This window comes from Aquila chrysaetos, chromosome 4 (assembly GCF_900496995.4).
Source record: "Aquila chrysaetos chrysaetos chromosome 4, bAquChr1.4, whole genome shotgun sequence".
Taxonomy (NCBI): Eukaryota; Metazoa; Chordata; class Aves; order Accipitriformes; family Accipitridae; genus Aquila; species Aquila chrysaetos.
Window position 1 is genome coordinate 42228440 of NC_044007.1, and position 27459 is coordinate 42255898.

At 41.5% G+C, this 27459-nt stretch overlaps 1 protein-coding gene across 1 annotated transcript; it reads left to right on the forward strand.

The window, feature by feature from the left end:
* The first annotated feature begins 1440 nt into the window (after positions 1-1440).
* On the forward strand, positions 1441-26869 carry BPNT2 (3'(2'), 5'-bisphosphate nucleotidase 2). The gene is made up of 5 exons (XM_030011953.1): positions 1441-2013; positions 15107-15266; positions 16211-16306; positions 19253-19414; positions 20886-26869. Exons 1-5 carry the CDS (start codon positions 1627-1629, stop codon positions 21155-21157), a joined length of 1077 nt encoding a protein of 358 aa, XP_029867813.1. The 5' UTR covers positions 1441-1626; the 3' UTR covers positions 21158-26869.
* The last annotated feature ends 590 nt before the right edge of the window (positions 26870-27459 follow it).

Genomic DNA, 27459 nt, shown 5'->3' on the forward strand with positions numbered 1-27459 from the left:
ATTGGAGAAGTTCATGGAGGACTGTCTCCCGTGGGAAGGACCCCACGCTGGAGCAGGGGAAGAGTGTGATGAGTCCTCCCCCTGAGGAGGATGAAGCGGCAGAAATAACATGTGATGAACTGACCGTAAACCCCATTCCCCATCCTCCTGCGCCGCTGGTGGGGGTTAGGTAGAGAATCCAGGAGTGAAGTTGTGCCCGGGAAGAAGGGAGGGGTGGAGGGAAGGTGTTTTGAGATTTGGTTGTATATTTTATTACTGTACTCTGGTTGATTGGTAATAAATTGAGTTAATTTTCCCCAAGCTGAGTCTGTTTTGCCCGTGACAGTAATTGGTGAATGATGTCTCCTGTCCTTATCTTGACCCACAAGCCCTTTGTTATATTTTCTCTCCCCTGTCCAGCTGAGGAGGGGGGAGTGATAGAATGGCCTTGGTGAGCACCTGGCGTTCAGCCAGGGTCAACCAGCCACAATTACACAAGTTTAACACTTTTAAAAAAACCAAAACACAAGATCCCAGGAAAAGAGTTATATTGTATGATCCCTAGTAATTACTTCTTCCCAGAGTCACTACTAAGGTCTGCTTTTATAAGCTGTATATCAGCAGACAAGAACTCAAACAATGCTGAATTAATTTCTTTTGTTTCTGATATAACTTACTCAAAACTGCTAGAGAGAATTAGAAAAGAGAACAGAAAAGGAATCCGAGATTTCCTGCTTTCCACCCCAGATGTCCATCCTGGTCATAAACATGCAGTTTCACACTCCCCCAAACCAACTGAGGTGCAAAGAAAAGTATAAATTTAGACAGGTAGGCCTTTAGCACATCACTTGGCTGAGAAAACGGTTGGATTTGCTTCATTCTACTGTATAAAAGGAATCCTTAACTTCGAGCCCCTTTCCTGCAGCACAAGGGGGCACAAGGGAGCTGAGAGTCCCAAAGTTCCCTAACCAGTAGGTGAAAGACACGAGATGCTGCTCAGCAAGGATGCTCAGAACCGTTAACGGCAAAGCTTCAGAAATTAAGCGGCAATTTATGCGAACAGCAACTTCCAACAGAAATCTCCTTCCCGGCCTGTCGTGCCGTCCTTCCGAGCCGGCCCCGGCCCCGGCCCCCGGCGGGCGGTCGCGCTGCCAAGAGCGGGCAGGGACGGCTCCCTCGGCCCCACCGCTGCCCGGCGGTGCGTGCTCCTCACGCACCTGCTGCCTAGAAGCAGATGAAACAAAACAAAACAAAAAAAACCCCACCGCCCCAAACCACTCGTTTCAGGAGAACCAGCGGGCGAAGGAGAGTGTGCGCTATCAGGCACGCCCGCGGTAGGGAACAGGAGAGATCCCCAGCCTCCCGCCGGGACACCCGCAGAGAAGGGGAACACCGGGTCGCGCTGCCCGCCGAGCGTGCGGTGGGCGGCGGGGCATGCTCAGTGCGAGCGGCGGGCCCCGCCTCCGCCTGACCCGGATACAGACGGCGTTGCCTCCCCACCGGCCCGCTGAGGAGCGTGGAGCCGGGCCGGCTCCGCCGCCGCACCAGCAGCAGAGGGAGCGGAGCGCCCCGGCGGCACCATGGGGCTGTGGTGAGCGCCCGGTACCGCTGCCCGCCCGCCCCGCCGTGCCCTCCTGCCCCGCGGCCATGGCCCCCATGGGGATCCGCCTCTCGCCGCTCGGCATGGCCGTGTTCTGCCTGCTGGGGCTGGGCGTCCTCTACCACCTCTACTCCGGCTTCCTGGCCGGCCGCTTCGCCTTCTTCATGCTGAGCGAGCCGGCGGCCGGCGGGCCCGAGACGCCCCGCGGCTCCGCGCTCGCCGGCGCCGTGGACCTGCGGGAGCTGCTGGCCGTGTCCGTCCTGGCCGCCGTCAGGGGCGGGGAGGAGGTGAAGCGGGTCCGTGAGGGCAACGTCCTCAACGCCAAGGCGAAGGGGAAGACGCGGGAGGGGGCCGAGGAGCAGCTGACGAGCGGCGACCTCCTCTCCAACCGCAGGATGTTCTACCTGCTGAAGGGCGCCTTCCCCGCCGTGCAGGTGGGTGCCGGGCTCCCTCCCGTGAGGCGGGGAGCGGGGTGTGCGGCGGGCCCGGGGCCGGGCACCCCCCCCCCTTCCCGCCCGGTGCAGAGCTCCGGCGCCAGGCTGCTCGTTACCGGCCGGGTAAGGGCCTGAGGCGAACCGCCGGGCTGCCGCGCCGCGGGGGCTCGGCCGTTTGCGGGGGGACACGTGTCACCTCCCCGTTTTGTAACCGCCGACGGGAAATACTGCCCTAGTTTTGCATTTTTTCCTTCCCCTCTTGCTGATTTTGTGGCGGTGCCGGCTCACAGTTGTTGCCGTGGGTGTTGGGTTGCAGGGGAAGGAGTTGGATCATGTGTAAGCGAAGCCATGCGAGGTGAAACAATATGTTTGAAATAATACGGGCCTGGGGGGGGGGGGAACGCCAAGTCTAACCATCGTGGATTATGTGCTCTCTGCTTATGGATAAAGGTTATTTCATAGCTCCAATTCTGCATATGTTTATGGTGCTGAGACTAGTGATGCTGTTATTTTCTTAATTATCCTTCCCGCCGCAAGCTATAGGCAGAGCCGGTAACGGGGAGAAGGGGTTGAGGATTTGACGTTTAGGAACATAGTGTTACAATATCTGACTTCTCAGCTCTCGTGACTTTGGGACAGCAGATAAGCTAACAGCTGTGCCACACTGTGGATCACTGCCTACGTGGGCAAAATGTATTTACTTTTCTTTCAGAGGTGTACACACCTCCCTGCTCTCACTCGCTTCTGAAATGTGGGTCTAACACTTCAGGTCGCACCCAAACCAGAACTATACTTTAGAGGCCTTTCGGGTTTTGTTGGCTTTGTTTCCACTTTAGCTTAAGTAAATGGGAACTTCTCTTCAGTGTCTTGATGTTAAATTCTTTAGCTTTTTACAGTCATTTGAAACGGATAGAAAACCCTAAGTTTGGATTTCAGAGGTGGTGATTGCATGCTTTTCCTGGACAAGTTGAGAAAAAAAGTAGCATAGTTTATTTTTTGCTTAAGTTTAGTTACTACTCAGTGAGTTTTCAGTGGCTGTTTTGGAAGTTCGTCAGCGTGGTGTGTAGTTCTTTGGGGTTTTTTTTTGTTTGTTTGGGGGTTTTTTAAGTTTGTAGAGAACCTGTTGAATATGAAATCTAAAGCAAACACCAAATACTTCAGTATTTGAAATAAACTTGATATGTGATTAATCGTCCTCTACAGAAAGATTATGAAGGTTATGTTCTGAAGATTGCTGGATTGTCGGTCACAGGCCCTACATTAAAGGAAGAAAAAGTATTGTCCCTTGTTCTCTTTTGCTATGCAGTGTCCTCACGGAGCGAGGCATTACCTGTATCGCTGCCTGAAACCTGTACGCTTTCTCCTCTTCCACGGATGGAGGGACTTCATTAGTTCAGATATAAGAGTTGTCTGTGCTTCTAGAGAAGGCTGGGGGTTCGGTTTGTGCTTGTAGAGCTCAGGGAACTGTGTTGCCTGTTCTGTGTCTGTGGTCACATGCATAAACTCCGGTGCCTGGGGTGCATAGCAGTGACAGTCTGACTTGTGTGTCTTCCTCTTAGAGGGTGTTAACTTTGAACATCTGCTTTTAAAGAACTTCGCTGCTCCTTTTTGTTTTCCCCATGGTCGACTTGTGCTGCTAGCCTTTAAAAAATAGTTGGTACTTTCTAGAGTGCAGATGTGTTCTCAAACACAGTATGAAGACAAAAATGGGTGTGTACATCTGTGGAACTGGAAAAAAATCAGGCATATTTCTTTTTTCTTTTTTTTCTTTTTCTCCCTCTCCCACCCCCCTTAGATTGACTGAGGTTGAGCACTGAGGATGACTAGGAAGAGTTTGTTCGACAAATCTTTCAGCTGATCTAGAGTTACTCAATCTGACAGATCAGCTCTGGGATATTTAGTATTCTGAGTACATGATCTGGATAATAACAGCTTATCTCATGCAGCGTTTAAAAAATATCCACTAAGCTGTATATACTGATAAGACATAGTGTCTCTTAAAGTCTATACTATGATGAAGTTGTATTCATAAACATTTGTCCAAACCAAAATAAAAACTTTTGGTTTACTGTATGCATGCGGCACTATACAATTTTCAGGTGCGAAGACAAGGTCTCATCTCAATCTGCAAATCCTTCATGTGTACCTTCAGCACAACACATCTAAAACTGCTGCTGTTTCATAGAACAGTTCTACTGTAGTTTTGGCGTGAATACGAGGATTATAGAGGATTTCCCGAGACACCTTTCATGTGATGCGTTATAAAGCTGCATCTTGTAAGAGGCATAGTACTTTATATCTGTAGCCTTATCCCTGTGTACAGAGTGACACCCCAGAATAAAAAACATTGAAGTCAAATAAAACGCCTCTTCTCTTCTTGCTAGAGAAAGTGCAGCTAACAAAAACTGTCAAACAAAAACTGAAAGAATTTGAAGAGTAAATTTATGCAAAATGCTGATTTACTCACATCATGGAGTCCTTGAGCCTAGCAGGGGTACCTCAACATTTAAAGTGGTGCCAAATGCTGCAGCCAGGAAAAAAACAAACCAGCGCAAAAACTGGGTGCCAAAATATGCCTATAACGCAAAGGAAATGATCCATTAATTGTCCTCTAAGAATAGCTATGGCTTTCCAATGTTTAAAAATAACCAGGGGGAAAAGTAATTTGACGGAAATAAAGTTAAATCAGTGAGCAGCCTTGGATTCCCTGTATTGTGCTGCTGGACATAATAAGGGAAAGCATGCAAACAGTCTGTCTGAAGCATATCTTTTCTTAAGGTATGATTATTAAGAGAAGATGGAAGAGTTAGGCTTCTCACTTGTGGAAGCTGAAATAAATCTGGAAAGAGTCTTATAATCCTTACAGTTGTGATTTATAAAAACACTTTCAAAATCTGAGGGGTGGAAGAGAGGGAAAAAAAAAACAACATAGAAATGTTTTGCCTTTGTCTGTTCTTTTAAGTAAAGGTATTATCTCTACAGAGGAAGAGGAACTCCGCTGCTTACATCACCTGCTCTATTTGATATAAATAGATGCATTTGCGTCAGTTCAAGACTTCTCACAGCTAGGTTAGGTAAGACCGAAGAGAAGGAGATTGATTCTGTTTTATCACTGTGTAGTAAACTGAGTGGTGCTGAGTGTTGTTGTTATATCCCTTAGAAATAGACGTGAGAAAGATAAGGGAGGAAGGGGCAAATCAGTTATTTCTAACTCAAGTATTACCCAGTGTTGTCTGATTGCACTCAACATCCATCAATGAATATTTGCATGCATCTTCTATGAAGTATGTTTGTGCAGTTGATTTTAAAATACATTTAATGCTAAGATATATGCAGTGGTTTCTCTTGATAAAGTCCTCAACTGCAGTTACAGGCTTGAGGTGTTTACTGCTCCTGCACTACCAATGTGTTGTCTTTGTCTATTTGTTTGTCATGCTGAGAATGAGTTAAAGCTCTGATCCAGCTATAATCATCCCCTCTGCTCCTTTTCATTTTTTTCTTTATCTTATTTATCTTTTCTGGGTTACTTCACTGCTTTTCTGGTTGGTTCTCCATGCAGCCCTATTTATTCCTTGTGCTAGCACAGTGGTGGTGCGATAAGAAAGACTGAGATGGGAATCAGGTGAGGGGATTAAGGAGATGCTCAAGCCAGCCCTGCTGCTGGGGGGAGAGGGGACTAGGGAGGCAGTGTTTCCAAATCCAGTTAAGAGACTGGACAGAAACACTGGTATGTTCTGCCCAAAAGAGCTTCGCCGTTTGAAGAGGTGATCTCATTATACAGGGGTTTCAGCAGCATTACCTCATAAAAGAGCTTCTTTCTCAGAGCCATGCATCAGAGTCTTCCATCTTTCTAACTCTGCTTGTCCAGGGGTCAGTGTCAGGAACTTGATACCTGAATGTATCCAAGGTAAAAATGTAAAATAAAGGTTATTTAGGAATACCCTGGTTCACTTCACATTATGGCCCTACCAACAGCCTGTGTCAGCACATCTGAAGGAGCAGCCTTACTTGCTCACAAAGGCGGGAGTGATTGACAGAGGAAGACGTGTTCCTTAAACAAGCACTTTGGCCACATTCCCTATGTCCTCTGACTATCAAAAAGCCAATCTTAAAGTGACCCACACAATTCTGCTATTTCGTTTCTACACTATACTAGTGTTATTTTCACAGGATGCAGACCTCAGTCTTATTTGCCAGAATGAATTCTGCCCTATACTCTCATTTTCAGCTGTTTGGGCTTAATATTGACCAGTGCATTGATTTATATTCTATAGTTGCACCAGCTATATGTCTTGCTTTCTAGTGTAAATCCTAGTCTCCAGGCATCTTTTTATCAGTCTGTCGTGGTTTAACCTCAGCCAGCAACTAAGGACCACACAGCTGCTTGCTCACTCAGCCCCTGGTGAGATGGGGGAGAGAATCAGAAAAGTGAGAAAACTTGTGGGTTGAGATAAAGACAGTTTAATTAGTAAAGCAAAAGCCGCACATGCAAGCAAAGCAAAACAAGGAATTCATTCACCACTTCCCATGGGCAGGCAGGTGTTCAGCCATCTCCAGGAAAGCAGGGCTCCATCACACCTAACAGTGACTTGGGAAGACAAACGCCATCACTCCGAATGTCCCCCCCTTCCTCCTTCTTCCCCCAGCTTTGCAGGCTGAGCATGACGTCCTATGGTCTGGAATACCCCTTTGGTCAGTTGGGGTCAGCTGTCCCAGCTGTGTCCCCTCCTAACCCTTTATGCCCCCCCAGCTTCCTTGCTGGTGAGGTGGGGTGAGAAGCAGAAAAGGCCTTGACACTGTAAGTACTGCTCAGCAGGGAGGAAAACATCCCTGTGTTATCAACACTGTTTCCAGCACAAATCCAAACCATAGCTCCATACTAGCTACTGTGAAGAAAAGTAACTCTATCCCAGCCTAAACCAGCACACAGTCTTGCCACTGCCCTGAATCTGAATGTTCTTCTACCCAGTGAAGAGGGATGATAAATACCTCATTTCAAGTTTCTGCATGATAATGCTGGAATTGGGTGTCAGTGTTTGAAATGGAAATTTAAGAACATGTCAGTTTAACTTTTAACAAGATTTTCCTCTAAATTAATTCCACTGTTTGAAGATTAATGTCTCCAAGCACTCCTTTTTTTTTTTTTTTTTTTTTTTTTAATCAAGCTACCTGAACTACTTGTGAGGTTTAAACCTGCTGTTTACAGGCTTCTGACTACAGTGCCAGCTATCATACTTAGAAAACTGGAATTTCATCTGAGATGGCAAGCTGTGCATCTGATGCCGATTCTGTGGGAAAGATAGATATGTTAAAGAAGTAGGTTTAAAAACCAAAATGCTGCTTAAACTTCAGAAGGATTTCAGCGCTTTGCTGAATAAGTTCAGTAATTTATTTGTCTCTTCATGTTGTGAGAATGGCATCCTCAGGTCTTGGGGTTTTTAACAAAATTACTGTTCTTCTGACCCAAATGATCTTAGCAACTGCCAACAGGTTTCTAAGTAAAGCAAGAAGTGTGAATGTTAATTGGGTATCTCGGTAATAGGTGTTGTCTGGAGATGCATCTCTTAACATGGGTTTGAATTGATGCTAGATGACTTATGCTGTCTCTCTCTACATAAAATGAAATTAAAGCCTGTAACTTTATGGTAATGAGGTCTGTGATGATCTTTCAGATGTAATGACAAGTAGTTCATTTGGCTTGTGTGTATCCCGGGGGTGTTTCATCTGTCAGCTGAGCATCTGGAGGTTTGAGTTTCTTAGTAGTGTAACCACTCACAAACAGCAAAAGTTTTCTCAGTGTTATTTATTGTATTGGTAGACTTCTAACCTGGCCTTATTTGGATGTTTTTTTAAAATGAAAAGTAGTGTTGCAACTCTCGTGACAAACTAGTCATCCCTTTCTCTTTGCTAGACTTGCATCTGTATATAACTGTAACAGAGAATTTTGCCATCTACTGAAACAACATGTGTGAGCTAATGAGCGAGTGGCTTTATTACTTTTACTGGCTTTAAATTCTAGTTGTTTCTACAGATTACTGGAGGAAACTTTGGATTCTGTGATCCATGCTGATTCCCTCTGTTGCACTTTTGTTGTTTTCACTAACTTCTATTTGTCTTAAGTCAGTAGAAGCAGAGTTGTAATCTGATACGTCTTTACCATTTGTGAAAACCTGTTTGTTTCACTCTGCTTCCTGCTGTCTTAATGACCAAACCATGTAATGAGTTTTGATAAGTACTAATTGAGCTTTTTGACATTTAGGTTTGTCCATATTCTTCTTTGCACATCCAGTAATCTTGTTCCTGCATGAAGTGACAACTTCGTATTAAAATAAATGAAGATGTAGTTGATGGTAGAGGAAAACTTCTCTCTGCCTGGACTTCTGTGCCTTGAAAAAAATGCGTGCCTCCTTTACCTGTTCCGTGGCATTATTATAGAAGTATTTGTTGTTTTCATTTCAAATGAATGACAACATGAGACCAGCGTTTTTTATACCTTTTATTATTTTATATATTAATCTATTTTTATACCTTCCACATTTATATACAAATATACTTTATATTTTTATTAAACTTTATTACCTTTTAACAAGCTATTTATTTAGAGAACCATGTGATTCAGCAAGGTCCTCTCTATCCTTTCATAACAGAATCTACCTTGCTAAAACTCTTTGTAAATTGGACCCTAGCAAGAGGAAACTTTTTGAAAGGCATGAAGGTCACCTGTAAAAGCTCATTTTTCCTTTCTAATAGGTTGAGGTAATCTAAGGAGGAAAAGAACCCTTTCAAAAGGAAACAGCTGGCTTTAAAAATGTCAGTGTATTGAATAAAACTAGAATTTTTTACTATGCTGGCAAGGTTACTATTCAAACTGTTTACAGCTTCAAGGCACTTTAAACTTAAAAAAGGAAGTGATATTTTGATTTCCGAGTTTGCGTTCTTTTCAGTGTCAAGTAACATAAGCTTTCAGGAAGCAGCTTTCATTCATAGTGAAAACTGCTACTCACTGCCCCAGAATTCAAAAGTTGGAGGGATCATGAGTGGTCCTGGCTGCTGGTGAGCTAAGTCTTGGTGTGAATGCAAGTCCGTCCTTCTGTAGCAGATTCTGGAGCCCTGTTTCATAACCAGGATAAGTTAAATACTTTCCTTGGTTATTGGAAATACAGTGCTTTGACTGCTTCTTGCTCTCCTGGAGAGTGCTCTCCTGTTGTGCATATTTATACATCATGACTCTTCAAGTGGGTGTTTACGTTCAGAGGTTTTGGCATCTGATTCCTTCACACAATTTGTGTATGTACAGATGCTGTGAGAAGATGAGACAGCTTTCACCTCTGATATATTTGAGGGAAAAAACAGAGAAGCTGAGCAAATGGAGTTAAAACAGTCTGACTTGTAGTGTAGTGGGCATAAGGGCGTGTTGCTTTTTGGTGAAACGCAACAGCAGTGGTTGGAGGGGTGAGATGTGAGGCTTGGCCCATAAGCGGGGGAAAGCCCAAAGGCTGCTGGTTGAAGTGCTCTTCCCTGAGTTGTGACATCTCTGAAGCACAGTCAAATAACAGCAAATCAAGTACAGTCCCGTGCAGACATCTAGTAGGTCAGTATGCCTTTCAAGGTGCTGGTTTCTCTGGACATAGTCCAGAGGATGCATATAGTGACAGGGGACATATCTCGGTCAGTGTCATGGTTTAACCCCAGCCAGTAACTAAGCACCACGCAGCCACTCACTCACTCCCCCCCCCACCCAGTGGGATGGGGGAAAAAATCAGGAAAAGAAGTAAAACTCGTGGGTTGAGATAAGAACGGTTTAATAGAACAGAAAAGAAGAAACTAATAATGATAATGATAACACTAATAAAATTACAACAGCAATAATGAAAGGATTGGAATATACAAGTGATGCACAGTGCAATTGCTCACCACCCGCGGATCGATGCCCAGTTACTCCCTGAGCGGCAATCCCCCCACTTCCCCCAGTTCCTATACTAAATGGGATGTCCCATGGTATGGAATACCCCGTTGGCCAGTTTGGGTCAGCTGCCCTGGCTGTGTGCCCTCCCAACTTCTTGTGTCCCTCCCAATTTCTCGCTGGCTGGGCATGAGAAGCTGAAAAATCCTTGACTTAGTCTAAACACTACTTAGCAACAACTGAAAACATCAGTGTGTTATCAACATTCTTCTCATACTGAACTCAAAACATAGCACTGTACCAGCTACTAGGAAGACAACTCTATCCCAGCTGAAACCAGGACAGTCAGCCAGTAAGAAGGTATCAGAATCATTGTTGTTTTATTGTTTGTAAATGTTTGCATTTACTTATTTACTTCTGTCCCTCTGCTCCATTCCTTCATCTCCTGTCATGTGAATGCAAATGGCAAAGTTAAGTTTGAATCTTGGGTATGCATAATGCTTACATTGCATAATCACCGGTGAAGTGGCTGTGTATGTCATGCAGAGTTAGTGCCCTAACAAAACAGAAGAACAAAGTCAAACATCTATTAATGTTGTACTAGCGTTCCTCTGTGCATGCTATTTTGTCTGGGCCTCCAGGCTTTCCATTTTCATGGTCCCATTCAAATCAATAGACTTATTCATTGAATCATAGAATCATGGAATAGTTTGGGTTGGAAGGGACCTTTCAAGGTCATCTAGTCCAACTCCCCTGCAATGAGCAGGAAGGTCTTCAACTAGATTAGGTTTCTCAGAGCCCCATCCAACCTGACCTTGAATGTTCCTAGGGATGGGGCATCTACCATATCTCTGGGCAACCTGTTCCAGTCTCTGTTCTTGAAATGTAATTCGTGGAATATTCCTGTATTCGTATTCGGACTAGTGAATAGTATCTTTTGTTGTTACCTAAACTGTGGGGTGTTTTTGTTTTGTTTTTACCTTGATAGCTTAATTAGTATTTGTTCTTTATAATACAGGTGGGATAGTATTTGTGTTGCTCTTGTTTTGTTTTCTATTTTAATAAAACAGTACTGAGATTTGGATTTGAGAGGACTTAATTATCAGATGAGGATATTGACACTCAGGAGTAACGAGCTGTTCTACCTCATCTTTTTTCAAGATACTGGTTTGTTTGCATATTAGAATACAAAATGAGTGTTGGGATGAATAAGGATGTGGGGAAGGAGGGGGAGTAATAAATTCAAATAAAATTCACATCCCACCAAACACTAAGAAAAGCATTGCATTTTCATGTACTGATGTTTATTTTTTTAAAAATAATTTATGTATTTTAACAGAAACTTCTATTTAATTTTTTTAGCATATGTTTTCGGTTTAATTTATCCTTAATGGGTGAATTCTAAACCAAAACTACAGCTGTGTCCTACTCTTTCAAACCAGGAAAAAGCCTGAGTTTGTTCACCTCGCCACAGACAGCTACCTAGTATTCAAGCAGTTTTGTTGGGTGATGATCTGCCACATAGACATCACGAAGTGCTGGTAGGGAGTAGCCCAGCACAGGACAATGAGCCACTGTGAGGTTCCCTGAAGTCTTTACGTGGTCGGGACTGTTGGCTGTTTGTTCAGAGCACTGCGTTTATCCACACGGGTTTGTAGTACACTCCTGAGTTGCTTCCCGTGTCTCTGAGCAGATCTGTATTCCAATCACCAACGTGCCAGAGGAGAGGGTACAAGGGGCTTCCGAAGGCTGGGGACACCTGGGTGTTTCGGAAGGCACACCATGTGCTGATCCCGATGTTGCTGTTGGACCTCTGCTGCCGGCTGCTGTGAGCAGCATCCCTCATCCGTTATGGGATTCCTGCACCTCTCGGACTCGTTTTGAAGAAGCTCAGTGCTGGCGAGATGCAGCCAGACTGCCTTTTTTATGAAATAATTTTTTTTGTTGACCTGTCAATAGTAGTCCATTCACCTATTTACATGTATTTTATTAAATCTCTGTGTTTGATGCAGCTCTTTGTGAGATGGGCTTTCCCTTCAAGCATGACTGGGGAAGATTGCTTAAATGTAGTTAAACTCTGTCGGTGGGCAGCTTACAGAGCTTCCTGAGACAGGCTTTTACAGCTTACAGCTGTTAGTTGGCTAACCCCAAATAACTATTTATTTCTGTCTTCTGCTTGCTGTCTCAAGTTCTTGCATGATGGGTTGCTATCTAAATCTGACTCTCAGGAGTAGGCAAAGTTATGTATATGATAGAGAACATGCAGACTTTATAATTATTTACATTAATGTAGCAGTTTGACTCAGAGTGTCTTGCTGGAACAAGCTCTGTTGTCTGAAACATTTGGTGTTGTGATTGTCTTTCTACCATAGCTGCTCCTAATTTCTGAGTGAAGACTTGGGAATGCAGTCAACCTCATATCCATATTGCTTCAGAAAAGCTTGAAATGTAAGGTCATGGCCTCTGGAGGCTTTCAGCAAATGAGAATGACAAGTAGGAAGGGAACATCGTATTAACACAAAGGCATGTTTTCCAGGTATATTCTCATGCATTAAAAAAAAATAAAGGGCGGGGGGCGAGATAAGTTCCCAGTGTTAAGGGTTGGTGATCCTCTCTCAGGCAGCTGCGTCTGGCAAAACGTATAATGTAGCTTTAGCTTCCTAACAATAAATAAATTTAATAACTGCATGTGGTGGAATAACTATGAATTTCTACTTGAACTGTAACTTGTGGAGTATTCAGCCAGGGCTACAGAGTAAATGGTGATATGAATGGAAAACTAGTGACCCAGTTGAATTTTTTTTAATTTATTTTTATTTTCTCCAGATGGCTCTGCAACCTGATCGCTATTGCCCCCGCCTCCCCCCCTGCCTTTTTTTTACTGGCAGACTAATTGTGACTGTTGAGAGAGACTCCTCAGAAGCATTATAAATACTGCAGCGTCATGGCCACCTCTACAAAAGTTGGAACTACTAGCAGGTCTTTCTCTGAAAACAATACCTTTCAGATAGTTTCAGTCTTTTAATATTAGTGTACTGTAACAACAGGTTTAACAAGATATTCTTCCTTTTGAGGATTGATTCCAAATTCCAACCCTTTAACTTTTGGAGGCCTCTTTCTTCTGTTGAGGAAATGTTTGTGGGTTTTTTTTTTTTTTTTTTTTTACAGTAATATGCTGTAGTGGAACTTAAACTGCCCAGGGGCTGTGTTGAGGCTGCCAAGTCTGTGGGACTAGTCATCTTGACTTTGCAGGACTGTTTTCCCTAGGGGAAAACACAATCGTCAGGTTTCTTGTACAGTGACAGATGTTTAATTTATAAATGTCATGGCAACTTCAAGGACTCTGTGTTTGGCACACAATGCTTCAAATACTGGTTTTACGTGAGAAGGCAGCTATGATGTATGGCTGGAGTTGCTGCAGTTCTGCTTGCTTTCTTTTTTTGAATTCTCTTGGAGAGATGGCCCTTAACCCTTTGCTAATAATGTGTTACAGTTGAGGTGTGTGATGTCTTTTCTTGTCATGATGTGAATTATGTAAAAATCCTGCTGTTACAAGTCTGTAACATTCAAATGTAGTCAGATTGTTTCTTTATTTTCATTGTCTTTCAATGTCACTTGCCTACAACATCTGTAATAACAAGTCGGTTTAGTTAGAGAGGATTTATCTGCTCTAGCAGTAAGCTGAATCTGAGCTAGCACACTACCTGTAGCAAGTAAAGGGAAATCAGTGGTTCTACGTTGTAGGCGCATTGTACCCCATGTGTGCCTACTATTTTGCCTTGAATGGACACAAGAGCTAGTCAGTTTGGCATCCATTTAGAATTATATTAGAGGAAACCACCTTTAAAGTTAGCAAGAATAAAAAAACTGGTTTTCCTAATATTCTTAAATGTCCCAAAAGTCCAGATTGGTTAACTCAACTTCAGACATATAACCTACATATCTAAGCCATAAGCATCATTGTCCTACTGAGTAATTAGTGATGTGTTTCTGAAGCATTCATACAGGCTGAAGCTTGAAAGGCATAGCAATGATTTCCTTTTTATTGGCAGTAGAAGGAGCATAGAAATACTAGTCTCCTACTGTAACTAAGGTGCTAAAAGTAAATGGGATGAATTTGTCTGAATTTCTATTAGCACTACTTATGTCCAGTTGCATTACAGCTCTCCTATAAACCACGTTTGTAGTGGTAGTAAAGCTGGTATGGATGGGTTAAGACAGATTGATCCATATTTCCCCAGCAGTTCCTCCTGACAGGTTATGTCGTGTTTTGTAACATGAGAGATCATTACATACAGTGTTTTGTGATAACCGCATCTCTTGCGATCCAAAAATACCTTGCTACTAGAGTCACAATGACATCGTATTGGGTTTTGCAGAACGTTCTTCCATTCAACAGACTGGAACTGTGTGCTCTGCTACTGGACCAAACTCTGTTCGGCATACTAAAATGCCCTCTGGTCCAGAATAAAATTCATTAAGCTGGGCAGCCAGTGACAATAGGCTTAAATGTGACCTTTGACTTCTGCTTATAAATGTTCTTCATGGGCCTTCTTAGGTCCTTAGCCCAACTTACCCTAAAGACAGGTAAGGAATATTATTAACTTGTTTATAAAATAACATTCATCTTGCAATTGTGTAATGGTTACATCCAGTTGAGCTGCTTAAATTGCTAGTTTTAACTCAATGCCGGAAGCAGGAATATATACTAGGATTCCTACTCCCCTAAGTCATACTATAGTCTGCAAAATATTTGTTGATAAAATATCTGTACATTTCAATCTGCATCTACTGATGTGTATAAATGGAATATTAGACCCCTGCTGTATCTGTATACCACATGACTCTGCAAAGTCAAATGTTCTGCTTGTAGTCTTTGAAGCAACTGCATTTAACTTTTGATTTAAAAAAGCTGTGATTCATACTGTGAGAATGTTCAGTAGGAAGAGTTGCAGCCAAAGAAAGTGTCCAGCTGTGGTGTGGTTCATAGTAAAATTCTGGATTGTAGTTTTCCATTGCTTGTCGCATGATGGTAATAGCTTGTGAGTTGCTGAAAAATGAGTAATTTGTGCATTTTTAGCTGGAGGTGAAGGGAGAAAGAGAAGATGTGAGCAAACCTGTAATTTCTCCGAGTACCACAGTTACTGTATCTGATAAGTTAACGCAACTACTTTCGTTGTCTTATCATAGATAAACTCTGAAGAGCGTGTTGATACAGCTGATCAGGAGACAGTCTCTTGGGATCGCAGTATTCCTGAAGACATAAAACAAAAAATACAGCCTAAAGAGGTTCCAGCAGAAAGTGTTACTGTCTGGATCGATCCGTTAGATGCTACACAAGAATACACAGGTAGCTGATTCTTGTTGACAAATCATGTGTGTAATTCTGATGTCTGCCTTTTATACTGGAGACAAAATAGTAAGTATTTAAAATGACATCTCTTGTTAAAGTGTGTTATGTCAAAGCTAGTGTGATTTAATTGAACAAATTGCATCATGAAATCTCTATAGTTATTAGACCACAGCATTTACTTTTATATATTCCAACTGTGAAATTACTTTGGCGTTCCTTGGAAGTAAGCAATTGCTAAAATAAATGGTAACTGTCATTTATGGATTTTGCTGGATTTACACATTTCTTTATTGAAGTTATTACTGTGGCAACACTAAATATCTCAGAATATTTTGTTTGTTTACTTAAAGGGAATACTAAGTAAATATTCTATTTAACCTGATTAAAAAAATTGTTATAGTTTTTCAAAAAAGCATGCATAATTCAATCTTCCCCTTTTTCAAGTGTTTTAAGATGTCACATAAGCAGTTCAAGGCAATCCAACTAAACTTCTTGCTGATAAGTACTGAAGAACAAACAGAAAAATGGGGATTTTTTTGTGAGTATTCCATTGATACAGTCACCTTTTCTGGTGAATGTTCTTTGATATTTGAATTATCAGCTTTGAACCAATAGAGGACAGGAGGTAAGGCAGAGAAGGGAGAGTATAGGGGCACAGATTTCCATGAAAATACATGCTGCATAAGACACAGCTGTTAACATTAGACCTGGTAGGATAGGTTACATCTACTGAACAGGAGAAATTGCTGGAAAACTGAAGTCTTTAAAGTTGTTTGAAAACTGCCAAGGTTTTTTGAAGATGCAACAAAGTTACATAATTGTAGGAGGCAGAATATAGACTAGTCTTGAAAGAACAACTTTTCTATAATGTCAGGTCTGCTTTCTTTTTGTGTTCTTGGCATCTGGCTGTAAACTTGCTCACTTTCTCATTTTGCCCACAGAGGATCTTCGACAGTATGTCACGACAATGGTTTGCGTGGCTGTAAACGGTAAACCAGTAATAGGAGTGATACACAAGCCGTTCTCAGCATATACAGGTATCTTTATGCCTTCACATATTTCCAGCATCTTCAGTCATACTGTTAATTAAAATTTGATGTTTAAGAGAACATCTGTAGGTATAAATGAGAAAATAGTACCTGGGGCAAAAGAGTGCTGCTGCAGACCTCAGAATTAGAGCTGCAGATGTGTTCTGTGCTGTAAAACCACAAAGGAAAATGGTGCCCTTGTTTAACATAAAAATGATGCATTTAAAACAAACTAACTGAAAATGTGTTTAAGAATTAAGATCCCTTCAGTTGGAGTGCTTATAGCAAAGCAAAGTGAAACCTACACATACTGGCCAGTCTTACGTGTGCTATTAGTCTTTAGCAGAAGAGCACTTTGCTCATTCAGCAGAAGAACTTGGGTCCGTGATATTATACCCAGAAGCTGCTGTTTATGAGTGTGAATAACAAAGATTGATTAAAGATCTTAATGGCAGCTGTGTGTAACAAGCAAGACTTTCTAGCATAGCCTCATTGACTATCTGACATGATTTTAATGCCACAACTGTGAACTAATTAATTCTTTAGTATTAATAAAGTATCGGTGAGCATAGCTGCAAGTTTGGCAATGTGTATGCACTTCTGAAAGCTTCAAAGTAGTTTTAGTATTCATGTCTGTGGTGGTTTGACCCTGGCTGGGTGCCAGGTACCCACCAAAGCCGCTTTATCACTCCCCCTCCTCAGCTGGACAGGGGAGAGAAAATATAACAAAAGGCTCGTGGGTCAAGATAAGGACAGGGAGAGATAACTCAGTTACCATCACGGGCAAAACAGGCTCAACTTGGGGAAAATTAACTCAATTTATTGCCAGTCAACCAGAGTAGGGTAATGAGAAATAAAACCAAATCTCAAAACAGCTTCCCTCCACCCCTCCCTTCTTCCCGGGCACAGCTTCACTCCTGAATTCTCTGCCTAACCCCCCCAGCAGCACAGGGGGATGGGGAATGGGGAATGGGGTTTACGGTCAGTTCATCACACGTTGTCTCTGCCGCTCTTTCCTCCTCAGGGGCAGGACTCCTCACACTCTTCCCCTGCTCCAGCGTGGGGTCCCTCCCATGGGAGACAGTCCTCCATGAACTTCTCCAACGTGGGTCCTTCCCACAGGCTGCAGTTCTTCCTGAACTGCTCCAGCATGGGTCCCTTCCACGGGGTGCAGTCCTTCAGGAGCACACTGCTCCAGTGTGGGTCCCCCACGGGGTCACAAGTCCTGCCAGAAAACCTGCTCCAGTGTGGGCTCCTCTCTCCATGGGTCCGCAGGTCCTGCCAGGAGACTTCTCCAGCGTGGGCTTCCCACGGGGTCACAGCCTCCTTGGGGCATCCCGCTGCTCCAGCGTGGGCTCCTCCACGGGCTGCAGGTGGATATCTGCTCCACCGTGGACCTCCATGGGCTGCAGGGGGACAGCCTGCTTCACCATGGTCTTCCCCACGGGCTGCAGGGGAATCTCTGCTCCGGCACCTGGAGCATCTCCTCCCCTCCTTCTTCACTGACCTGGGTGTCTGCAGGGTTGTTCCTCTCACATGTTCTCACTCTTCTCTCTGGCTGCAGTTTCTCTTGCACAGCAACTTTTTTCCCTCCTTCTTAAATATGTTATCCCATCACTGATGGGCTCGGCCTTGGCCAGCGGTGGGTCCATCATGGAGCCGGCTAGCATTGGCTCTGTCAGACATAGGGGAAGCTTCTAGCAGCTCCTCACAGAAGCCACCCCTGTAGCCCCTCCCCGCTACTAAAACCTTGCCACGCAAACCCAATACACTGTCTTACTATATATTTGAAACAAGAATTTCTGTTTTCATTTTCCCTTAGGCAATACTGACCTCTAGAGTTGTGAAGTTATGCAGTAGCTCTGGCACAGAAACTAATTCTGAATAAATGTATTTCCTATTTGTTCTCTTTTTTTGCCCACTGAATGCTCAATATTTTGTGCTAAATATTTTACTGTCTTTAAATATGAGCTTAATTTCCAGTCATTTAAGTGTGTACTATATTCCAATATGCTTTGAGAATCTTGGGGTTATTGGAACGTTTTTCTAACTATCAAGATCTACCTGAAGAAATGTTTTTTTAGGACTGTAATTTTGAAAATTTATCTCCTTTAGTGATAGTAAAGTGTGAAATGCTCAGACATGGCATCAGATGAGATGCAATGAAGTCTGTCATTCTATGTGAACAGTATTCATTTCCCAAGCTGGAAATAACAATATGTTGTGAGTAGGATTGTTCCTAATACTACCACACAAATACAAAGCAGTAAAGGGCAGTCGGCATTGTTATTACACATAACTCAGTCTGTTGCCATACAATGTGGCCCTCTACTGAGATGAAATTGCTGGTTAGTCTGCTAAGTAAATGTCAAATTAATGGTTAGGGGATGCCACCTACCAAGCTTGGCTTTGAACTTCATGATGAAACAAGTGGGAGGCTGTGTATTCTAAATCCAGTCCTCTGAAACACACCATCAAATGTTTTCCTTAGTATTACTATCCTCCCGAGCTATTTCCTTCCTTGCTACCTGCTTTGAAGGATAGTGGGGCTTTTTGTTCTTATAAAAAGTTTGTTTGAGGAAATACTGGATCTGTTTCTGACTCAGAGCCATCCTTTTAACTTCAGTGGCTTTCCAATTTTAAGTTCCAAATATTCCTACTTGGGATTTTTCCCTCTTACTCTGTTTTTTGGAAGTATCACACAAGAATAGTTAGGCATGGGATAATGCCATAAGCACAAAAGTGTGTTTTTGTGTGGGTGCTGTTTCTCTTCCACTTGTGTGCACATGTGGGCATGCCCCCCTTCCTTTTGTCAGCCCTAACTCTCTTCTACAATAGGGAGGGAAATTAAGCCAGAGGCATCAATTCCATTTTCTCAGATAAGTATCCTTTTATCTTTACACTTAACAGAGATTGTCTTTGTAAATCTTAGCAGAATTTGTGTTTTTCTTGTAGCCTGGGCAATGGTGGATGGTGGGTCAAACATAAAAGCTCGTTCCTCCTACAATGAGAAAACTCCAAGGATTATTGTATCCCGCTCCCATGCAGGAAAAGTTGAGCAGGTTGCACGGCAGACATTTGGAAATAAGACTGTGATAATCCCCGCTGGTGGAGCAGGTTTGGTTCCTTAAGCATCCTATCCATTTTATTGCTTCCGAATGATTTAAGGGGATAGCTGTTATTAGACAAAAGGATATAACTGTGGCATCTCTTCTTTTTCCTCTTATCTTTTGTCCTTTGCATCCCTAAAAGCAAGCACTTGACAATGGGACACAGTTTTTTCCTGTATATAGAAACCTACATGGAAACTTAGTTCAGGCTTCAAGCTATTCACAAGTTAGTACGTTAGTGAACCTAAGCCTGGGCCAGCAATGTTCTTGTGGTCCTTTCATTGAACACACTGATGTGCATTCATTGAAGGCACTGGTGCCTCTGTGGAGGAAAAAGGGGTTTGTGACCACATACGGAATCATGGAAGAGAATCTGTTGGTTCTTAGTTAGCTAGTAGTATGTTTCATTAAACAATTTTTTTTTTTTTTTTTTTTTTGAGAAAAAGCCTTTAAAGCTTGGTACTATGTCTTGCATTTATGTCAAAAGAGAAAACTAGTGTCACTGAAGGCCATTTTTATCTGCCTCATGTTCAGTCCAAAGACGTTTTAGCTTAGCTTTTGTAAGCTTACACAATATCCTTGTGTGTGTTGCTGACAGAATGGAAATACGTGAGACACTGGTGTGAAGCAATAGCTGTTTCAAAGTCTCAGAAAAGCCATGCAAAATTTGAATTTTACAGAAATGTATCATTCTATGTCTTTAATACGGGAAGCTAGAGCTCCCTTACTGATTGTTTAGTCAAGAAGATGTTGCATAGGTTCTTGACAATGAATCTAAATGAGTTTTCTTATGATAAAGGAAGTGAAAGTGTAACTGTTTATAGCAGATCTTCTCCAGGGCTTGACTCTGTGTAAGAAGATAAAGAAAGGAACAGTTTAATGAAACAAGGATTTTGGTTGAACAGTTGAAAAATTGAAAAAATTCCATAAAAGAAAGAATACTATTTTGAGCAATGACTTTGTACTGCATAATGTATGATAAAGAGGAATGCCCTGGGCTGAGTGGTATATGCATCTTCCTTCTATTGTAATAAAAATCCAGGAAGAAAAAGGTTGACTTCAGCATAATACAGAGATTGAGAAATAAGTGAGTGAACATTAAGAGCAAAACTGTATTTGAGTTTCTGGTCTTGTTCTTTTACTGTGTCTCTAGATAAATCTATAGCATATTGGTAAAGGCTGTCTAAAGATAACGTGTCTCAAATACCCAGGGTTTTAAATGGGGTGCAGTGGAAAAATCTTGTTGGGGGGTGTGTGGGGGGTGTTCCTTTTTCAAATTTTCTCTACAGGTTAGAGGGCAGACAAAGTTTATTGGTGCTTCTGCCATTATACTGGATGGCATGATGTAATTAATGACATCACTTTCCTAAATCTTGTATGTGCATGTTAACACTTACTATTAGATTTATCCTTTATGAGGAACAGGAAAACTTGGTTTAATTTTTTTTTTTTTTTTAACTTCTGCCTGTTTCTTCTAGGTTACAAAGTGTTGGCCCTCCTTGACGTTGCTGAAAAGAATCAAGAAGAAGCTGATGTGTATATCCATGTCACCTACATTAAGAAGTGGGACATATGTGCTGGAAATGCAGTGTTGAGAGCATTGGGTGGCCATATGACTACCCTAACTGGTGAAGAAATTAGTTACACTGGCTCAGATGGCAATGAGGGAGGACTTATAGCCAGTATCAACATGAACCATAAAGCACTAATTGAAAAACTTCCAGATCTGGAAAAAACATCACACAAATAAACTTGACTGATGGAGAAGTACAAGTTGTGCTTTTGTAGCCTCCAAATGCTCTGTCTGAAGAAGCAGGTGTGAAAACCTGCTGGGAAAGATGCACAGCAAAGCAGTTTGGTGTGGGTTTGGGGACTATATAGTGCATTGGGTTTCTTCAGTGGTGGTATTTAAAAAAGAAAAAAATAATAATAATAATCAGAAGTAGAAGGGGGACTGACTGCCTCACACCTCAGTTTCCACATTGGGTTTTTTTTTTCCAGACTGTTTTTATGCAGTTCTTATACTCAAGGTGCATATACAGTATATATTGGTGAACGTAGGTGAACTAAAGAAAAATCCAAATTTATTCATAAAATAACCTAAGTAGTTCTCACAGGAATTTCTTGGAACCTTTTACATCTTGTTACTGTAGTTGTAGCAACTCCATAATGAATTAGGTAGGAAAAAAGGTTGATTTGTATAGGCATCTGATAACTCTGTAAACAGTTTAGCAGGAAACATGACCCTGTGTTCTGTATCCCCTGAACAGAAAGCACAAGAAGGTTGACACAAATTTATATGCAGCAGCAATTTATCTTTGACAGTGTGGCATTCCTTCTGCTTTTTAAGAGGAAAAAAAAAAGAAATGTTCTATACTGTTTTGACTTTTTTCCTGAAGATGTAAACCAGTTTAGTTCAGATGGGTTGTGAATATCAGTGTTTTATTAATCAGTGTAATTATTTCCATATACCTTTTTAAAAGAAGGCAATGTTTCCTTGTATAGTTTTTAACAGGTACTTCTTGTCCTTGATTTCTGCGTACAGTGTTGAAGATGCATGCTAGATTTTTCTCTAATGTAGGACTTGCTCATCATTTCGTATTTGTGCCTATAGAAACAGCCTCTTCCTTCAGTACCTGTTTTTTTGTTTGTTTTCCATTGGATAGAGTCATATGGAATGAGTTTAACAGATATAGTAAGTTGATTGGTTGTTTCCATTTGCAACATGACATATAAACCAGCAATTTTTCTACAACCCCAGAAACTACTTTCAGTCTTTTTAGATTAAGGCGCACTCTTTTCTGCAGAAAGCTCTTGAGCCATCCCTAACAGCTTGCAGTTACTTGGTTTGTGGAAATTTACATAGAGAGAGACCATTTAAACTTGAATCTGTTTAAGCAAGTTTGAAGAACATGTGGCACTTGAAGTACAGCAGGGTCTGCAAAACTTTACTGAAAAATGTTCTTTGTCAATCCAGCATATGCAGAACAGAACATGGGCCCTTTGATATCAAATGACAGTTTGTTGCATCTCTAAAATCTGTGGACCTCTATCTGCAAAAATGTAACCATCTGTATTGTTCTCTGCATCCCTCTGAAGGGTTTTAGAAGGTTAAAATGTACCTGTTTGAATTATCAGTAGATAAATTTCCCATCTCTCCTCAAGAAAGCTAAAGTTCTTAGTTAATACAGATGTTTTCTGTTCAAAGTTTATTCAGTATAAGCTATAGGCTGTTTAAACCAAATTCTTAATTACTTTCATTTTAACTTCTTTCATCATACTGCTCTTCTGATTAAAAAGGGGTTTTTCTCCTTACGTAAGTAGCGGAGCATGTCTAGATACCTCTTCTAACTTCTAGCTAATGTTCACATTTCCAAAAGATGTCCTCACATGTTGCATAACTACAGATACAGACTTTTATTCTGTAACCTTGCTGGCAAAGTAGACTGAAGCTTAGTCTTACTAGCCTTTTGGTACGGGTAGTTTTCCAAGAGAACTGTTTTTCCAAAATTGATGCTATTGCTGCTGTTTGAAAATAGCTTTTACACATGTAGATAATACACAAAGCAACTTAACTTCCAATTTTTAAATTTAATAAACTACTATATGCTATGACTAATAAGTGAATATGCCCTCTTTAAAAAGGGTCTGATCTATTTTGAAAAACTTCTTGAGCTTCCAAACCTCAGTGAAGAATAAAAATCCAGATATTTATCAAGGCTTTAGTAATATTTTACAAGAAGAGTGCAGCTTTTTTTCCTTCAGGCTGATTTAAATTACCTAAGGCCTAATAAAAAAGCAGCTCTTCTCTTTATTAGTTGAAGAACACGGATTAAAATTTAAATATGAGAAATAGCCATAGTTAGCCTAGTATAAAAACCTAATTGTGTCACAGAGGTTGAATGCACAATATTTAAATAGGCAATTAAGACAGTCTGTGGCAGGTTGTGGGTTTAGATTCAGGTTGAAATCGTGTAAACTTAGCTTGTGAAAATGTGACTGCTTTTATTTTGGGTACGATTCTATCACTTCCTTGCATAAGCTGTGATCAGACTTAGCTTCTGTATGAGAAATGAAAAATAAGATGTTACATATTGTACAAGGGCTTACTTGCATCTTAATTGAAGATATAGAGCAGTAAACAGAAGTAGTTGCCTAAATTATTTTTCCTTAGGAAGATAAGGTACAAAGAAGAGCTTCAGCCCTCCTTTCCTTCTTCCCGTATGCTGGCTAAAATACCTAGTCTGCCATTAGGAAGACATGCTTGTTTAGAGCCATTTATATCCTAAATTGCTTTGTTGCAATGGATTACAGTGTTCAGTACCATTCACAGTAGACCCTTATTGGCCCAAGCTCACTTCTTGTGAAAATGAAGAAAAGGTGAGAGTGAGGTGCCCAGTTAATTACTTCTGGTACTTCTCAGGCATGAGCCTGAGCTCATGCAGCTTTCCCACAGCTGAGGCCCATGGTGGTGCTTGGAGTCTCCCAGTCTAGTTTAAAGAGGAACTTCTTTGATATAAGAATAGGTAAACACCTGGTGAATAGCAGTTTCTGATGTCATTTTACAATAAATGCAACTCTTATGCAGACCAGCAGGTATTCAAAAGTGCTTGCTTAGTGCACATGTGCCAGTGCACTTTGATATTTGTTTGTATAGTGTTAAGACTCAGTATATTCTATTTCTTTGACTATGTTTACACTGCACTTACAAAAAACATTTTGCTATTCTGGTTTAAATACTTGTTTGGTCTCAGCTGTGTGGATGTGACTTAAGCTTACGCCCAGAGTCGTAGGAAATCATACTGTACCCATGTCTGTGTCTCGCTACTGGGCTAGAACATTGTTCTTTGCATTGTAGCCTTTTCCACATTAAACTGTCATACTGGTTTTAGGGATGCTACTTAAAACAATTGCATGTTGTAGGTGGTCCTACAAAGTATGTCTTTTCTAAAAATTTTAATTAAAAAAAATCATGGTATCATTCTAGCTCCAAACAAGGGAAGTAAGAGAATGTATTATTTTAGCATTGGTTTTCCAATGATGGATTTTTTGAGTGGCTATTATGATTAAGGTAATTGCAAGTGAAATTATTCTAAAGCCGTATGTATTTTCTCTTTTCATTCTGCTAAAAAGAGTGGATGGTAGCATAGATGATACCTCATACTGTACCAAGAGTCCTAACTTTCATTCCTTGAATGAATGTTTTAGAAATAAAAGGACACAGAAATAAAAGGGTTGAATGTTGTACTTAACTGGTTTTGAGTTTAACCTATTTGCCAGACTTTTATAGATGGAGTTTTATAAAAGAGCTGTTTGTTCTGATTTACAGAGCACGTAGTAATAATGAAAATATTTAGCAGAGATGGCTTACTTGGATGGTGAATTAACCATATAGGTGAATCTGCAAAGTCATCTAGTGATATTGTTTCATATATTTGCTTTTACTTCATGGTCATTAGAGTGGACAGATATTCTAAGTGGCTTTAGGTGTGAGAAGAGATTTTTTTTTTTAAATAGCCAGTGGTTGGAGATCAGGGGCATGGAGGGGAGTCAGGACTGGAGTTCATCTCTGCTTTTTTGTTTATAAACAAATGTACCCCAACATCTTTGTGGCATCCTCTTATCTGTTGGAGTTGAACAACAGCAGTGCAATACTGTATACTCGTGGTGTAATAGTGTAAAACAAGTCCACATCCCCCAGAGCAGTGCAATGAGAAATGACTGAGTGTTGTGCTGGGCCTTGTCTGTTATGCCAGCTGAGGCTGGCTGCTTCGTTGCCTCGTAGATGTTGTTCCAGCTGCAGTTTCTCTGATGGCAAAACTGATTTTGTAGGCTACTGTCTCCCCAGTTATGCCCAACACCTTTGTGGATCTCTTTTCTAAAGTAAACTAGAGAAGTGGAGAGGAAAGAAGCAGATGACTGTGCTGGAGAAATTGTATCAGAGAACACTTATTTCCATTTCTTGATTAAATTACATTGATAGTTCCATTTCTCTTGTCCTTCAGAGGTTAGATAACCATACAGTTAAGATCTAATGGACCACAGGTAAATGCCTGCGTGATTTTAAGCCCAAGCATGATGAGGGTGGGGGAGACTGCCTCTAACCAAGGAGAGCCTGGATGGATGGCTTCCTGTCAGGCCATTCACACTGAGCCTTTTTTCAGTGCTTTGTTGTAGAGACCTAGGCCCTTTCACACAAACAATTGCAGATTTGACTTTGCCAAAATATCATTCATAGTCTATCTTCTGACCTGCTCTCCTCAATGACAAAATTGCGCTATATCCCCTTCACTGTAATGTAACTCGCTGAGACAAGACTCTGGTAACTGAGAACTTAAAGATTGCTTGACTTTTGAACCACACCTTCTGTATGGCAGCTCTTATAATGAAGTGCTAGCACCTGCTGCAAATGTCTTCCCACCCTACAAGCAGGTTGTGCCACTCATGGGTTGTATTGAGAAACTGCTGAAGCCTTATACTTCATGGTTTTCAGATGCCACACCAGCTCTTTCAGCTCTTCTGAGAGCAGTTCAAAAGTGCTCATCCAACTTCCTTCCAAAGCTCCCTCTGGAGCCAGCAATTAGCAGCCACTTTTCCCTCTTTGCTGTTCCTCATTTTTCTGTTCCTTTCTGATTCTTGCTCCTTTCTTAGTCCATATGGACAAGAAAAATGAGAGATCAGAGGTGCAAATACTCCCAGAACAAGAAGGCCACAGCAGCAAACTATCCAGTTTATCCTCAGGCTGTTAATGTTTGGGACCAAGGTCTAAGGTGCTGATCCTACCAAAAGTGAGATAGATGCCAACAAAATAAAGGCATCTTGAAGAGAGCTTCATGTGATTGGCGGTACTGGCCATGCAGAAAAGATACAAATGGACTAAGGAGAAGTTAAACTGTCTTAAAAAGGAGGAGAAGGAAACAGCTTTTCAGTGTAATGTTACAACCATATGGCATTTCTGTCCCTCTGGGTGCAGAGCTTTGTTGCTTATGAAAGAGGCTCCATTGGCCCTCTGTGAAAGACCTGATTTTGCTGAAGTCAGTAGCGGCATTCCCACTGAATTCAATGTGAGCAGAAGCAAGCCAGATAAAACACGAACAGTAAATTCAGCTAAGTTCCGAAGAGGTCGGCTTCTGCCAACAGAGCAAACAATCTGGGTTGTGTTAAATTCGCCTCTGGCGGCTTCAGTCTACGTTACTAGAGAACTTGGAAGCATCACCCCAGTGTCTCAAGGTTCTAAGTCTTTCAGGGTTTTTTTTATGGTCTACTGCTGATAGAGCTCACTTTCAGATAATATTGTTTTCAACCCTGATTGATCCTTATTTGTAATTCACATTTCTTCTTTCTCCCCAAAGGACCAGCAACACTTTGGCATTTTTCCTGTTGTCCCACCAAATTGTATTAGCATTTTCCAGTTGTGTGCCAAATTGAAATAACAATTCTATAAATAAACTCTCTGAAAATACTGGTCTGTGATGGTGTTTTCCTATATCTTGTCTTTCTGTTGAGTATTTATGTTTCTATGTGCACCAGATTTTTTTTTTTTCCAGTAATGCATGTCAGGCTGCTTCAGCTGTGCTATGTCCATTGTGTGTGCATGACTTTCTGCCTGAGGGATTATGGTTATTGACACGTCCAGCCAAGTTCATGATAAATATAATTCAAGATCTCCACTGGTTTTGCTTTCATATGTGTGTTTTATTGTGAAATTTGGTGGATTTGTGTGATGAAAAATGAGTGCTTAGAAATTCCTTATATAGTATTGTTCCTTGGATCTGAAGTTTTCCTTCCAACAGCATCTCCAGGACTCTTCCTAATTATGTTACTTCATTCTGCTTGAGTCTCTTGTTTCCATGAGAATAGTAGTAATAGAGTAGTAACTGTACCATTACTAGCCCTTTTTCTAATAATGTGCTACTCTTAAGTGAAACCATAGAATAAGTTGAAAGATGCTTTCATGTCCCACATCAATAGGGCATGTTGGGCTGTTCTTGGGTGCAGCTTCAAATACGGTGGTTATCACCCCTACCAATATGTGCAAGACTGGATGTACAA

Coding starts and splice junctions, on each gene's coding strand:
- BPNT2 (XM_030011953.1), top strand. CDS start 1,627: ATGGCCCCCATGGGGATCCGCCTCTCGCCGCTCGGCATGGCCGTGTTC. Junction 15,267..16,210: donor TGCTACACAAGAATACACAG/GTAGCTGATTCT, acceptor TTTTGCCCACAG/AGGATCTTCGACAGTATGTC. Junction 19,415..20,885: donor AATCCCCGCTGGTGGAGCAG/GTTTGGTTCCTT, acceptor TGTTTCTTCTAG/GTTACAAAGTGTTGGCCCTC.